General features: G+C 38.6%; 1 protein-coding gene across 1 annotated transcript in view; it reads left to right on the forward strand.

The window, feature by feature from the left end:
• Nucleotides 1-3,037: 3,037 nt before the first annotated feature.
• PPARA (peroxisome proliferator activated receptor alpha) overlaps nt 3,038-16,381 on the forward strand; it is a 33,668-nt gene continuing 20,324 nt past the window's right edge. Inside the window, 4 exon segments of the mRNA XM_065400606.1 lie at nt 3,038-3,069; nt 3,071-3,139; nt 3,141-3,232; nt 9,739-9,899. Coding sequence (XP_065256678.1) covers nt 3,038-3,069; nt 3,071-3,139; nt 3,141-3,232; nt 9,739-9,899 — 354 coding nt within the window.

Below are 16,381 nucleotides of genomic sequence, written 5' to 3' on the forward strand. Positions count from 1 at the left end.
CTCAGTATCATTCACCAACACCTGGTCTAGTACATCTGTTTTAATTTGTCATCACTTCTTTGCCCAGTCTCATTCTGTAGCATAGATGTTCTTAAATGTTATAAATTGTAAGACAGATGCACTTAGAGATTAGTTGCTACTATTTCAAGATCTGTCCTTTCTTTTTGTCAAATTGATTTATATTTGTAATACTATCAGAGGGGTAGCCGTGTTAGTCTGGATCTGTAAAAAGCAACAGAGAGTCCTGTGGCACCTTTTAAGACTAACAGATGTATTGGAGCATAAGCACCCACGAAAGCTTATGCTCCAATACATCTGTTAGTCTTAAAGGTGCCACAGGACTCTCTGTTGCTATTTGTAATACTGTTTGTATTAAATGGGTTGTGCCTAGCTTTAGGGAGCAAATCTTGCCAAGAAATCTAGCACTACAAACAAAATAATTGTCCATTTTTCTGAAATGTCTGGCAACTAGACAGGGAAAAGCAGTACTTCCTACTCCCAACCAAACCGCCTACCCATGTAAGGTAGAGCAACTTTTTAATAATAGTTGTCTCCATATTTTGAGTTGGCAGTTCAGCCGCTGTGTTGTTGTTTTTTTTATGCTGCCTAAATAAATAAATCTTGAATGCTGTTCCCCTCTTCGTACCACCAGCCATTTGGAGACATGCTTCTTACAATTTGCTACCTGCAGTTTCTTTTCAGTTTTCTGGTACACCGAACATTTCCCTGGCCTGGTTTGAACAATGTGCTTCTTGGAAAAGCTTGTATTGTAAAGTCTCTGGGCCAAATACTGAATTCCTTAACCAGTTTTTTACTCAGGTAAAATACCCAATTGGTGTGATGTGGACCAAATGAAAACTGAGTGAAGGCCCTATATCTATGTGTCTGTACTAGTTCTTTTCCTCCAAATACATACATGTTGAGTTAGGCCACTGATTATGGAAGACCCTGCATTTTTAAAATAATCCAGTGCTATACATTACTATGTGGTTTGAAAAGGAGAGAACCCCACAGTAGTAGCCAAACATTCCTGGCAAGCTGATCAGGGAAGCAAATCCCAATTTAAAAAATACTTGGCCTTTATGTATAATGTCTTTTGTCAGTGGATCTGAAAATGCTTTACAAAGTTCGACAGTGTTTTCTCCATTTCACGGGTGGGGACAGAAGCAGAGAAAAGCTTAGTAACTTGCCCAAAGTCATACAGATCATAATTAGAGGAAAACAAATATGCTAATTTATGGACACATACTCCAACTCGAAGCATACTCCCTTAATCTAAGGATTAGAATCTGTATTCCTAGTCATCCATTATGGTCAGAATGAGTGAGTGTGGATAAGTAAGATGAACCACAGTTATTCGGGGATCTCCTTGAGAATTGGGGGATTTTAATATTAATGTGGAATTTGACAGAAAGCCAGTGCAAACATTGTAAATGACATTAATTGCTCAGATAGTCCTGTGTTAAGGTTGCAAGCTACAGCATACAAATTACTTTTATATATACTTTTCAATTGCTGTTTCCTATTCTACGTTTTTTACCTTACAATATAATTTGGTATAATAAGCACACACTGGAAAACACTATAGACTTTTTTTCTATATGCTAGTGAACTTCTGGAAAGTATAATGAATATCTGCGAGACTGCAGTACTATAACAGCTCTTTGATAATTAAAGATCACTAGTAAAAACTGTGTATGCAGTGTGCATTGTTGCAAACAACTTGTTTAGTCTCGCACAGACTCATGTTACCCATACTGAATCACTATCTACCCTCAATTACACCTCTGCAACAACTTTGATGGGCCAGACTCCTACATGACTAGTCCTCCCTGAGTGTTTCTGATATTTGTTACAGACTTTTAAAGGTGATTGTCCTTCGCATTGTAAAAGATATATCCCCAGCAATCAGCACAGCCTGTCAATCATAACTCTGCCTTTGTTTGAGTTACATGCAAAAGAAAACAATAAAAAAATTTCTCCCAAGATAAATGCTCAAAACTCAATGAGCTGAATGTATTGTTCTGTGGTTCTAGTTGGAAATTGAGTGACTCAAAACAAGCATAAATTGCTTGTTATTAAAGATATTCACAACTTTTAACAATGTCAAATAAGAAATTGACTTTGGGGTTGTGTGTATGTATTTAAAACTTCATTTGCTAGCATATACCACAGTTTTCTCGTTAACTGAGAAGATGTAAAAATTGGTAAGAACGTGGTATGTTGGTAAATGTCAACTCTTCATGGTGACAAAAGTAACAGTCAAAGCTTTTCTGTAACCAGCAGTGAACATTCAGTGCATGGACATACTGAATTAGTATGTGTTCTTACACTAGTTGAAGAAAATGCAGCTCTAAGTGTAGGTTAGTTTCAGCCTCAAAGGCCAGCTTCTTTTAGTAGCAGTACTTCTTGGCGTGAGTAGCAACATTATACAGTATGTGCCATTGTTTCCTTTTCTGGCAGATTCTACTAAAGAAAATTTTAAAATGTGAAATCGGGGTGAGGTTATTCCAATGTAACTTTACTGACTTCAGCAGGTTTGCACCCAGGATGAGTTTGGCTCATTATTTCCCAAAGGTTTATACCATAGGGTAAAGTTGTGATCTCTGCGGTATCACAGGATATACTGAACAAATTTGGGAGAGATGAAGAGAGTATTTTGATGTATGGTTATTCATAATTTGTAGATTTATTTATTGACATTTGCCATTTACCTAGCACAGTTCAGGCTGAAATACTTATTGTCTGCTACAGAAACATAATTTGCCACTTTCAACAGCAGAAGAGAGGGAGAAGGCAACATAGACACTTACTTAGCTATAATCTTCTTGTGTAGTCAATCTATGGGGATTTTTGCCATCGTGTCAGTATTTCATTTTACACAATGCTTCTGAAAAAACATTTTAGTACAAAATATTTTACTAAAAATTATGGACTCCCTTATTTTGTACACTGTATGTAATTGTTTCAGTTTGTAGAGCGTTTAAATGTGTTATACATATATATCTTTTTTTCAACAGTCTAATATGAGGATTAAATGGTGGACACAGAAAACCAATTTTTCCCCCTTAGAGGATGATCTCGGAAGCCCCTTATCTAGAGAGTTCCTACAAGACATGGAAAATATACAGGACATCTCTGTCTATTGGTGATGATAGCCCTGGAGCATTAAGTGTAACAGAGCTCCAGTCTTTGGGAAATGGTCCAGGATCTGATGGATCAGTCATTACAGGTAAGAGTTTAGAATACAGTAAATCTTCATCAGTTGAGATAAGATGTATTTAATTGAGCTAAGCAAATCCTTCCTTTAAATTACAACAGTGGTTTCAGATGTATAGATCACACTGGAAACAAAAACCTTTCAGCTGTTTATAATGTCAATAAATTAACTGCAGCCTGAAATTTGTGAGATAAATGTTACTCCATAGAAAAAGTGATTATTTTTAAAACAAAAATTTAAAATTGTTTTTTTGGTTTCACTGATGAGGTGGAGATAAAAGCATGTTGGCTTGGTTTGTATAAATTTGTGCTCCCTTTAAAATGAAATTTTGCTGACTACCTTTAGTGTACACCATTTTTTACCAGCATCGTTCAAAATAATCACAACAGCTGTTACTACAAAAGTAGCTGCATTTCCCCCCTAACTTAGCAGATATTGTATAATATTTATAATACCTCAAAAAAATTTCGCGGTCTTTGAATCCGTCCCATGAACTACAATCTGTGTGACTCTTATAACATACATGATATGTATAGTAAAATCTGTGCCAAAAGTAGATTCGTCATTCTGACTGCTAAAAAGTTAAGCTAGTGTTAAGTTAAGTGAAAAGGTTTGTCTGTAACTTTTCATCTCTCCAAAATGCCCTTATTTAAATGTTGGTTTCTCTGTTGATATCAGTAACACATCTGAGAGAGTTAAGGCAGAGAGCCATTAATCCTCAGATCTTTGACTACATGAGGTTTTTGTTGTATACAAGGCATAAATGAGGACTGTAGTGCTGCCATTAAGGTTATTGTGTACCATTTTTGCTTATCCAGTACAGTGACAATAGGAGATTTCCCCCCCCCCACCACCACTTTTGGAGGACAAGGAGAAGAAGATTAAAGTTACTTTAGAATAGTGTTTGAAATCACAGATTTTAATGCTGAAGGTGCATAAATGTGGCATGTTTATGCAAATTAATTAATGTCCTAACTTTCTTATTGAGTAAATATACATGACTTATTTACATAAATGAGAGCAAATGTCCTGATTACCAGAACATAAGACTGACAAGGCTCCAGCATGGAATGAGCTTCAGGAACATATGGATTTTTATGCTCCTGGCTGACTGGGGTATTTCCCTAGACCAGTGTCCAGCTAACTCTGGAAGCTGTGCCTTGTTTCCCCTAGGCCTGGAGTGGATGCATATGAGGCTGTGGCTGGGTTGTTAGCCCCTGTTGCTGACTGCTTCTTGCCCTCCGCTATCAAGGAGATCTGGTTGCTTCTTGACGTCAACTGGGAAGTGCTCTGTCTGAGCTGCTGTACCTGGGTGTTTAGTTCTGGCTTCTCCTTTCTCTTTTTGGTTGACCTCACCTACTGTTCCCTGACAGGAGGGCGGAAGCTGTGGCTGCTGCATGCTTGTCCTTGTGACAAGGGAGAAATGGCTAGAGCATTGCCCAGTGTCACTCAGGGATGGCTTGGGAGACTGATCAGAGATGTAGCCTAGAGCAAGTGTCATTTACAATAGAAATCCTGCCAAAAGTGGCCCTAATCATAAAGATGCAGCCTAGAATATCTCCTTAGCTCTCAAACTTCTGTGCAAGAACAGTTCAGAAAGCTGATTAAAAACAGGATCCTTCTGGCCAAAACAGAAGACATAACACATCTGAGTTTGTGACGTGGTGTTACCAACTCTCACGATTTTATTGCCTTCCTGGTTGCAAAGAAAAGATGGAAAACATGAACCCAAAGGCTCAAAATCTGGAAGGCAAATAAAAGGAACCCAACTTTAAAAATAATAATAATAATAATTTTGGGTGGTCTGAGTCAAGATTTTTGAGGTTGTTGGGGTTGGCAATACAAGTTCTGAGTTAACCTGTTTCTAACATCATATCCCTTGACCTACATTCATATAATTGTTTTAATGTATTTGTTCAAATAAAACACCTGTGAATTTGGTAAAATCTTAGCGTACTGCAAGATATAAGGAAGTCTTGTAGCTTTAGAAAATTTCAAGTTTGGTGGAGCGTAGGTTCTAGAACAGTGATACTCAATTAGATCTACCCGCGGGCTGATTTGAGAATTTTATGATGAGGCAGGCCATTTGCGCAGAAGGCTGACAAAATTTAAAAAAAAAACAACAAAAACTTCAGCTGCCAATAAATAAAGACCTTGATTGCAACATAAGTATTAGTTTTTCTATCTTTTAACAAAGTTTATAAATCAACATTATTACCTGTGTTTGTGGCAAACTCTAATGGGAGAGGTAACAGACGATCGCTGGCAAGGTTTGTAGGGGGTCAGGGCAAGGTTCATGCACTGGTGAAGATGCTTATCTGCCAGATGATTGCGGTGTTGGTTTTTAATAGTCATGGTAGAAAACCCAGATTCACAGAAGTACGTTGATCTGAACATTGTTAAAAGATAGATGGCTAGATTCTGGCTATTCTGAAACTGGTCAGCATATTGAATCCAGAAATCACAAAGTCTCACTTCTCTGAATTTTGCCTTCAAGACATCTGAGCTCTGGAGTTTTACAATTTCTAATTAAAAGGTACCTTCATCCGTTTAATCAAGAATGTTCTTTGCTTTAATCAAGAATGCTCTTTTCTTCAGTTCTTTGCTAGGTCCACTGGCAGTGACAACTAATGGATCATGAACAAAGAAAAGCAATCCTTTGGAATTTTAAAATTCTCAAATCACATTTAAAAATTTGTGATCAGATTGTTTAGGAATTCTTGCATCGTTTTCATTGAAGTTTCATCTGTAGCAACAACATACAATGTGGGAAAGTGCAACACCTTTCCTATTAAGTTTGTCTGAAAGGTTTTAAGATTCTTCTGAAAGCACACACTTTTTCAGATCTCCGACGCTGTTTGCATGGCCTTGGAGCTGCAAGTTGAGGCAATTCAAGTGACCAGTATATTGCACTAAAAAAGCTATCTGTGACATAGAGGGGACATCATTCATAAATTTGAAAAACTCTCACATCTTGTTGGTCTTGTGGTTATTTCTTTTTGAAGCGCACAAAACCTCTCTAACACACGCTTCCTACTTAACCAGCGAACGTCATTGTGCAGCAACAGGTCACTGTATTCAGCTGAAACGTCTTGTAAAAAACTTTTAAAAAAGACGATGTTGCAAGCTAGAAGTTAAGCTTATGTAGTTCACTAATCTCATCACAATACCCATTGTTGTTTTTTTTCCAAGTTCCCAGACAACTTACCGCACAGGACAGTCTGGTGAATGATTTAGTGAAGTGTTTTTAATGAAGGGTGTATCGCTGCCAAATGTGAAGCAAATCCCTTCACTTTCCCTGTCATAGAGGGACCTCCATCTGTAACAAGCAAGTTTACTTTCTGCAGATTTAAACCATTTTTTTCAAAAAAGCCTTTTACCTTTTCAAAAATGATAGTGCCTGTGGTTTGATTTCTAATGGTACTAAGCACAAAAATTCTTCCTTGAAAATGTCACTATCATAAAATCTAACAAACAGCAATATCTGGGCCATGTCACTTAAATCGCTTGCAAGAGGCATGTATTTGGTGTTTTTTAAATCAGAAAGCAGTGATGATAAACAATTCTTGTAAATTACCTCCAATATTCACACTGCTATGAAATCAAACACGGGAGCTTGCTTCACACAGTTCACAATGTCATCTTTGTTTTTATCTCTGGCAAAAAGCTCCTCCAGCATTTCCAATGTGCACTCCTTCACAAGCTCGGCAGCCAGGAAAGGCTTTTTCTTTTTAGCTAGTACCAACATTATCTGAAGAGAAGCAGCTGTTGCTTTTTCCTGTACTGTAACTGATGTGAAAATGACATTTGAAGTGTGATACAAAGACTTCAGATTTTCAATTTTGTCATGTCTTGCAACACTGCCAGGAAAATAGGACGTGTTAAAATTACTGTGCTTTGATTCAAAGTGGCACCTCACGTTGGTGACTTTACAGATGGATACAGTGGTTTGGCATATTAAACACCAAAGGTTTTGCATTTAAATGAGGTGGGATAATAAAAAGAAAATCCGCTGTCCAGTTTGGGTTAAAAGTTTGGTTTTCACTGTCAACTTTGCAACATTTACTCCCACTCTCACTCATTTTTTACTCTATTTCCATCAATAATGAAAAAATGGATGGCATCCTAGCTCAATCATAGCCGATGCTATCGCAAGAACTTAAGATCCAGTAAGCAGTGCTTAATTTTTGCTGGGGTAAGTAAGTTACTTACTAAAGAAGTCGTAGGCAAATGATAGACAGCACATCTCTGTTTGTGAATTTAATGATAAACATTTTTTAAAGGTGAGCTGATGGGCCACGCAGGAAGCGTTGGCAGGCAACATTTGGCCCACGGGCTGCCTATTGAGTATCACTGTTGCAGAGGATTGATGCGGAGAAGCACATGGTGGGGTGGAGACATCCCTTAGGGATGAGTTTGTGAAAGGGGGAACTCTATCTCCTAGGATCTCATAAAACTGGGTCACTGGGCAACAAAATGGCAGATGAAATTAAATGTTGGAAAGTGCAAAGTAATGAACATTTAAAAAAATAATCCCAACTATACATACACAATGGTCTAAATTAGCTGTTACTGCCTAAGAAAGAGAGTCATTGTGGATAGTTCTCTGAAAACTTCTGCTCAATGCACAGCAGCGGACAAAAAGGCTAACAGTATGTTAGGAACTGTTAGGAAAGGGATGGAAAATCAGATGAAAAAATATCATAATGAGCCTATATAAATCCATACTATGCCCATACCTTGAATACTGTGTCCAGTTCTGATCATCCCATTTCAAAAAAGGATATTTTGCAACTGGAAAAAGTTCAGAGAAAGACAACAAAGGTAATCAAGGTTATGAAACAGTTTCCATATGAGGAGAGACTAAAAAGACGACAAAGTGAGGATATGATAGAGGTCTATAATATCATGAATGATGTGGAAAAAGTGAATAGACAAAGGTTATTTATCCCTTCACCCAGTGCAACAACCAGGGGTCACCTGATGAAATTAATAGGCAACAGGTTTAATAGAAACAAAAAGTAGTACTCTTTCATACAACACACAACTAACCTGTGGAACTCATTGCATAGGATGTTGTGATGGCCAGCAGTATAACTGGGTTAAAACAAGAATAAGTTAAGTTTATAAAGGATTGGTCCATCAATGGCTATTAGCCAAGATGGTCAGGGATGCAACCCTAAACCTCTGACTACCAGAATCACTCCATAATTGCCCTGTTCTGTATACTCTCCTTGAAGCTCTGGTTCGGGCCACTGTTGGAGACAGGGTTCTGAGCAAGATAGACCATGGTCTGACCCAGTATGGCAACTCTTCTGTTCTTATGGGTTTTTTTTGGTTTTGTTGGAGGTGGTTCAAAGTGAAGCATTTTAATTTTGCAAGATGTTTAAACTTTACAGATGAGCATTGGACAGTTTCTGCTTGGTTATTTCACTATTTCGGAGTTATTGAGCATTGTTTTCTTCACATTTAGAGAGGTGAGGCAGCGTAGTCATTCAAAGAAGGTTTTGCTTGCCAGATCATCTACATTGTAGTCCCTAGTTTGTCTTCCTTTTGAAGCTTCTCTTTAGCCTCACTGCCGTTTAATCATATGGCCTGTTTTCACTCCTCTGGTAAAGGGCAAACTCTTCAGAATGGCACTAGAAGCTCAATATCTCCTATCTTAGGCCCCAGTTCACAAGTAGTCCCACTGAACTAAAATGGGACTTTAAACACATGCTTAAAGATAAGCTTGTGCTTAAATGTTCTGCTGACTTGGGGGCTTTAACCAGGAAGGTGTGTTTGCTGTCTTTTCATAACAGCAGGTCTGACTCTGACTTGAGTAGGCTAAACTAAAGCACATGTCAGGAAGTATCCTGGGCAGAAGATGTAATGTCCATCTGTGCTGATTATAACCATAGAGAAAGGGTGGTCCATTGGCTGCCTGGGCATTATGGTACTATTTTGAGGATCTGGTCCATGGGCTTTGCCCCAGCAATATGGATCAGTCTGTTCAGCCAATGCCACTCTTCCATTTCCAACTTGCATTATTTTATAACCAGTAAAACATCTGAAAAATAGATAATTGCAGAGAATTATAATGAATAAATTCCCTTGCAAACATTAAATTGTCATTCATTTAACAAGTGATTTCAAAGCTTTAGTTAGATACTTTTGGATCACAATTTAAATTATTTTAGAGTTTCTGTGCATACTTACTGAACTGTTGTTGAAATACCACTACAACTTCTTTGGTTCTGGCTCTTCGCTCTCATATCCTTTTGTGTGTGCATTGTGTGTATCATCGACATTAGCTTCTATTAATTCTAGTACAGACCCTGTATTTGTTTGCTGCACTATTAATAGAAGTATGAGCTAGTTTTCAAACAGATTTGTTACTGTTTAAATTAATAGTGCATGTAATGATTTTTTATTTCAGACTTTTAAAATAAACCCTTTCCTATGTGGATGAAATTTAGCACAGAACTGCTACTGATTTTGGTAGTACAGAATTTATGAAGTGTTCCTTTTTCTTTTAGACACTCTTTCACCAGCATCAAGTCCTTCATCCATTAATTTTGCCACAATTCCAGGTAGCATAGATGAATCACCCAGTGGAGCATTAAACATTGAATGTAGAATTTGTGGGGACAAAGCTTCTGGCTTCCATTATGGAGTACATGCTTGTGAAGGTTGTAAGGTACAGTTGATTTTTTTTTAATAGCCTAAACCATATTGCTTTATTTACAGGGTTATATGAAGAAAAAACATAGTTGCTTTGTAAATGGCTAATTAAAATCAGTCTAGCTGTAAAAAGAAAACATAATTTAAATAATAGTCACTTGTGATCTTCTCAAGAAGTATTTTTGTCTGGTACCGTAATTTGACACTAGAACTTCTTCAAGAAAGGCAGTTGATGATGATTATAAGTAGTGCTTTTGTGAAAAGAACTAGTTATCATTAGAGATTAAAATAATTTAAAAGGAATAAAAAAATGTTCCATTAGTGTTTTATTTGTGTTGGGAATATGCTATGGGAACCATGTGAATTTGATACATTTCCATTATCTTTCCAATGAACAAATCCTGAATGCCTTATCACCACTATATCCTACCTGAATCACTTTTAGTACAGTGTTTTATTTATTATAAATTTGGAGCCAGTACATGGTCATGAAGCCAAACATGCTTGCCATCAATCTTTGAAGTATAGGATAGATGACCAAAAACATATAAAGGTTTTATGTTTTGATTATTTTCTAATGTATGTCTAGTTTTATTTTATTTTTTTTCTGCATCACATAACAGGACTTGAGAAAGTGAAGCAATTTTAAAACATTCAAAAAATTTTACAACCACTCAATGCTAACTCTAGGGTCAGGATAATAAGGTTCAAATGTAGAGTTTTGTGGATTAATGTTCTGGAATTGGTGGAATAATTCTAAGCTCAAATCTGAAGATTTGTACTCATTCTTCTAGAGTTAGAGAACTAGGTCATGATCAAATGTGGCACTTCATGACATGCTGGCAACATCTTGCTTCACACATCACAATGTCTTATCATGACACAGCGCCGTGTAGCAATGTTTGTAGAGACTAGTATTTCATTGCAGTGTCACTCAGAACATCATGGTAAGATCATTTATAGGCAGGGGCAGCCCTAGATTAGCTGCCAGCAACTGGCGCCCTAGGCGAACCATGCAGTCGGTGCCCCAAACCCCAAGGGCAGATCTAGGCTGAGGTTTTTGGTAAACTTAGAAAAATTTTGGCCCTTTTTTCCTTTTAATTTTTTTTTTTTTTTTTTTAAACAGAGGCTTAATTGTTCGGTTTGTCCGTCTGTCCAACCAATGTTTCTGAGATCAGATAAAATAGAGACACACAATTTTCAGAATAGATTTGTACCTGGCAGCTAGATGATATTTCAGTCCAATTTCAAATAAAAATGCATTAAAAATGTTAATTATAATTTTTATTATTACAAATCCAAAATCATCCATTACGCTATCCTGCTTTAACTGCCATTACCACACATCCAACATAGAAAGAAATAAAAAAACTCTTCAATGAACTTTAACCTGTAGTTACAAAACACTCCGAATAAAAAACATGCTGTGCTCTTAAAACATGACTTTTCTTGCTTTAAGTTTTGAAAATTCAGTTACTAGTTCTTTTAGATCCAGTTTTCCAGCTATTTCATGCTCTATTGACATTGTGGCAAGTCCAACTAGTCTCTCTTGCACCATTGTTGAATGCAGATATGTTTTTATCAATTTTAACTTTGAGAAGCTACATTCCCCACTAGCTACGGAAACTGGCAAAGTTAAAAGAATGTGTAGAGCTATAAAAATGTTTGAAAAACTGTCTGAGTTTATTTTCACAAACAAACTTCAGTACTTCTTCAGGAGTGGAATGTTTCTTAAGTCATCTTGAAAAAACCTGAAGCTCACTACACAAATTTGTAGCATCAATGTCTTTTGAATTTTCATGAGTCAATGCTGACTCCAGTTTTATACGAAATTCTCTTATCTGTTTTGCTGTTTTCTTTTGCAAGCTGTGGATATCATATAGAAAGCCAAATACCAACTCTAGCTGCTGCATCTGTTGAAATCTTTCGTCAACCGAGTGAATAGCAGTATCAAGGACTGCAAAGTAGAAATTCACTTTGAACCTTTGTTTTGGGTTCTGAATGGGTGTGTCTTGTCCTTCATACAAAAACTTCTGTTTATTTTGCCAAATGCGAACTGGCTCTGGTTCAAATTCTCTTGGAAAGTCTGTTCCTTCAGCAAGCTTGAGAGAATCTACCAGTGTTCTTTCGAATCCTTCATCACTTCTGAATTCCTCCAGAATATTTTTAGTTTGCTTCAGTTTTTGAATAGCAGAATGTATGTTCATGTTCTTTTCCTGAAGCTGCTTATTAGTGAGGTTAATCTCGAAAAGGATATTATACCACAAAATGAGTGAAGTCACAAATTTGAACTTGGAAAGGCCATTTGCAAGAGCTTCTGCATCTGAACATGCCGTATTGCCAGATGATCCAGTAAAGGTAGTATCAGAAATTTCAATTAGGGCATCATAAATGTTTCCAAGTTCATAGCGAAGAGGCTTCAAAGCATCAATGCGACTCTCCCATCTTGTCTGACTAAGTGGTTTCACAGTTAGAGAATTCACATGGTGAGTCAGAATCTCCCAATGGCATGTTGAGCTTAGAAAAACACATAAACATGTTGCACCAGGTCAAAGAAACTGCTTGCCGCCAAACAGCATCTAGCAGCATCATTGACAACCAAATTCAGAGAATGCGTACTGCAAGGAATGAAAAAGGCCCTAGGATTGATTTCCATCATTCTCCTATGCACACCATTGTCTTTACCCTTCATATTACTCCCATTATCATAGCCTTGGCCACGTAAGTTTTCAACAGATAATGACATTGTTTCAAGCTCTTGTAGAATAGTTTCAGACATAAATGCTCCAGTGGTCTCCTTCAGTGATACGAAATGCAAAAAATGTTCCTTTATGAGCACTTCAACATTATCTTCCTCTGCAGACTTTTCCATATCCACAAAACGAATGATCATTGTCATTTGTTCAACCTGATTCACATCTGGTATACAGTCCAGTATTATTGAAAAATATTTTGCAGAATGGGCAGCTTCTACAATTTTCTTTTTAATGGCATTTGCTAGGATTTGAATAATTTCATTCTGCATATTTTTCCTAAGTAATGAACCTGTGTTTCATGATCAGTTATTTTGCATAGATGCTCCTTCATGACTGGATCAAACAAAGGTACGTATTCAACACATTTTAAAAAGTTTCCATTACCTGGAGTGTAAAATTTTTCATTTCTACCATGGCTGCGGAATGCTAAATTTTGCCCACTGAGAACTCTCACTAAAGCAATCAGATGCTCTAATATTTGTTGCCAATATTTTTCTTTTTCCTTGATCACACATACATTTTCTTCATCGATAGTTTTTCCTTTTTTCAATCATAATTCAAGTTCTTTCCAATTTTGAAAACATTCCAAATACTTCTTTCATGTGAAGAGAGAATTGAAGATATGTTTTTCCAGGCCTTCGAACCATTTTCAGTAAGTGATGTACCAATTGCTTGATTTCTAAACAACTTGCAGCAAAAGCAAAACACAAAGTTCTTCGACTCTGAATATTGTAACCAGTTTCGATGAATTTCTTCCTCATTAAAGAGTTTCCTCTTGTAATGCTGAGCAATTTTCTTTTATTTCCCTCCTTAGGGAAGGGAAATTCATGAACTTGTTCAGATCCATGTTCCACGAATATTTGCCGCACACTGTCATCACATCTGGGCCATGAAGCTGGGTCCCCATACTGTAACTTGTTTGTGACTTCCTCATCCTTTCTTCCTTCTACTTCATTTACTTCAATTTCTGCATGTGTCTCTGAAGGTGAATAAATTTTCTCAACTTCCATATCAGTCTGACGCTGTGAGCTGCCTTCATCTAGAAGTAAGTTTCTATTATCTTGAGTTTCCAAACTGCTTTTTTGTGGATGTGAGCTACTCTCATCTTGAAGTAATATACCTTCATCTTGATGTTCCAAACTGCTTCCATGCGGATGTGAGCTAACTTCCTCTCCAAGTAAAATTCCTTCATCTGGATGCTATGAACTGCTTCCATCTTTATTTGGATTAAAGAGAAGATATTTCAGGAAGGATCCCTGCTGTTTTGCTTGGTCCTTTTCCTTCTCAGCCTTTCGTTTACAATACTCGGTTCCTGAGGGTTTTCTTTTTCCTCTTTCTGCCATGGGGCATTTGAATATTGTGTACTGTGCTCCCAACTGCAAGTATTATAGCATTAAGGATGGCTGATGCACCACATGGTTGGTGATTTAAACCACATTGCAGCCATCGCAACATGTCTTTTCACTGCTTAAAGGTTCAATGATTAGTAACATACACTCACTTACCTATTAAAACAGTTAGTTACAGCATTTACACAGAAACAAAATGACCTTTTTTGACTTTATAACCCGACACTGGTTGTTTGGAAAGTAATCCTCTTCCTCAGGTTACCTGCTTGGAGTGTGGTGTCATCACTTTCGTAGTCTATTAAGCGTTAACGCCAGTGATGGGCTGCCAAAATCTTAAGAACTGGTTCCCTACCGGTTCTTTGGCGGCACTTCAGCGGCGGGTCCTTCACTCGCTCCGGGTCTTCGAAGACCCAGAGCGAGTGAAGGATGTGCCGCTGAAGACCCGGTAGGGAATCGCCTGGTGAGTACAAGCCCCACGTGCCTCCCAAAACAGCCTGTCTTCCCCCTCCCCCGCATCTGACCCCTACCCAGGTCCTGCCCCCGACTGCCCCCCTCAGAACCCGCAACCCATTAACTCCCCCCGCTCCTTGTCCCCTGACCACCCCTTCCTGAGACCCCCCCACCGGACCCCACCCTTTACCCAACTCGCCCCGCTCCCTGTCCCCTGACTGCCCCGACCCCATCCACCACCACCCCAACAGACCCCCCCAGAACTCCCACGCCTACCCAACCCCCCCTGACCGGCCCCCCCCCCCAGAACCTCCAACCCAACCTCCTAGCCCTGGCCCAGCCCCCTTACCATGCTGCTCAGGGCAGCATGTATGGATGCTGCGAGGCCCACTGGAGCTCGCAGCCCAACCCCCTTACCATGCAGCTCAAAGCAGCAGGAGCTGCAGAGCTGCCCAGGAGCGGTCCAGAGCACTGGCACCAGCAGCGTGGCACGCTGAGGCTCTGCGAGGGGGGGGAGGGGCCGGGGGAGCCTCCCCAGCCGGGAGCTCAGGCGGGCCGGACAGGACGGTCCCGTGGGCCAGACGTGGCCCGTGGGCCGGAGTTTGCCCACCCCTTTAACAACCGGTTCTACACCGGCTTCTAAATTTAACAACCGGTTGGTGCGAAATGGTGCGAACTGGCTCCAGCTCACCACTGGTTAACACTGTTACTTTTCTTTTATGGACCTTATTTATTACATGTGAACCAGTTATAACAAAGAAAAGTTGATAATTATACAGCCCGATAATAATGCTAAGGTTTAAAAACGCTTAAAGATACTCACATTTTGGCTTTATAATGCTGAAAGACGTTATCCTTTATTCTTTGGCACCAAGAAACACAATTTTCCGCAGTATTCGCTCGATTCTTAACCATCTACCTGTGACGTATGTTAAAATGACCGTTTGACATGTATCATCTTGCAATATCTCTTCTCTACATGAATTTCTGGCTATGCGACCTTGATGTATATTCAAGTTAGGGGTCACTAGCATTGCAGCTCTTGCCGCTGTCGGATGTGTTTCACTGTGGCTAAGTTATTGCTTATCAAAATTGCGGAGTGGATCCTCTTGACCCTACGTCACAAATTGGAAAAAAAAATCACTAAAATATTATTTATTTTTGAAGTAAATAAAAGATTTGACCTATTAATAAATTCTCAGAAATGTAGAAAAATGAATTATAATTCATATTCTCTCCGTACATGCACGGGAATTAAAATGACAGCTTCGTTATTTTATTTGTATTTTTTCCATATTTTTCAATTTTTTTCATTTTTTTTTTTTTATTTGATTTTTTTCCCTCGAATTTGGCGCCTCATTTAACTTGGCACCCTAGGCGACTGCCTAGTTCGCCTATATGGATGGGCTGCCCCTGTTTATAGGCTTTTCTCTGGTGCCCATGTGTCTGTCCTTAGTTCTTCCTCTGCACCCTTGCACTTTCCTGTGAATCCCCAACTCTTTGTGCTGTTAACATGTGCTCTTCCTGCACATAACCATCTGTTGCGGGTGTGTGCACACATGTATGGCAGATGAGGATTCTTTCTGACAGGGAGAGGGGGCTGGCAAAGGGTATGCTAGGGCAGAAGGTGCAGGGCAAAGTGCATGGTTGTTCTGCTTGATCCTTAAAGGCTGCTGTGATAGTACATTAAGAGTCATCTTGCCCCCCCCCAGCCTGCAAAGGATCAGGAGTGCAGAAAGGAGGCTTAACGCTACCTTCCCCACCCCCCACATTCTATCTGGGCCAAGTATAAACTCAGTGCAGGTGAGAATCTGGCCTCCATGTAATGTTGTATTCAGTGAAGTAGGAAGCTATTACCTTTTGACACATCGTACTTACTTTAATTATTTTTATCTTATTATAAGAACATATTTATATTATCTTAAAATTAATAAGATTATTTT

The sequence above is a fragment of the Emys orbicularis genome, chromosome 1 (genome assembly GCF_028017835.1).
Source record: "Emys orbicularis isolate rEmyOrb1 chromosome 1, rEmyOrb1.hap1, whole genome shotgun sequence".
Taxonomy (NCBI): Eukaryota; Metazoa; Chordata; order Testudines; family Emydidae; genus Emys; species Emys orbicularis.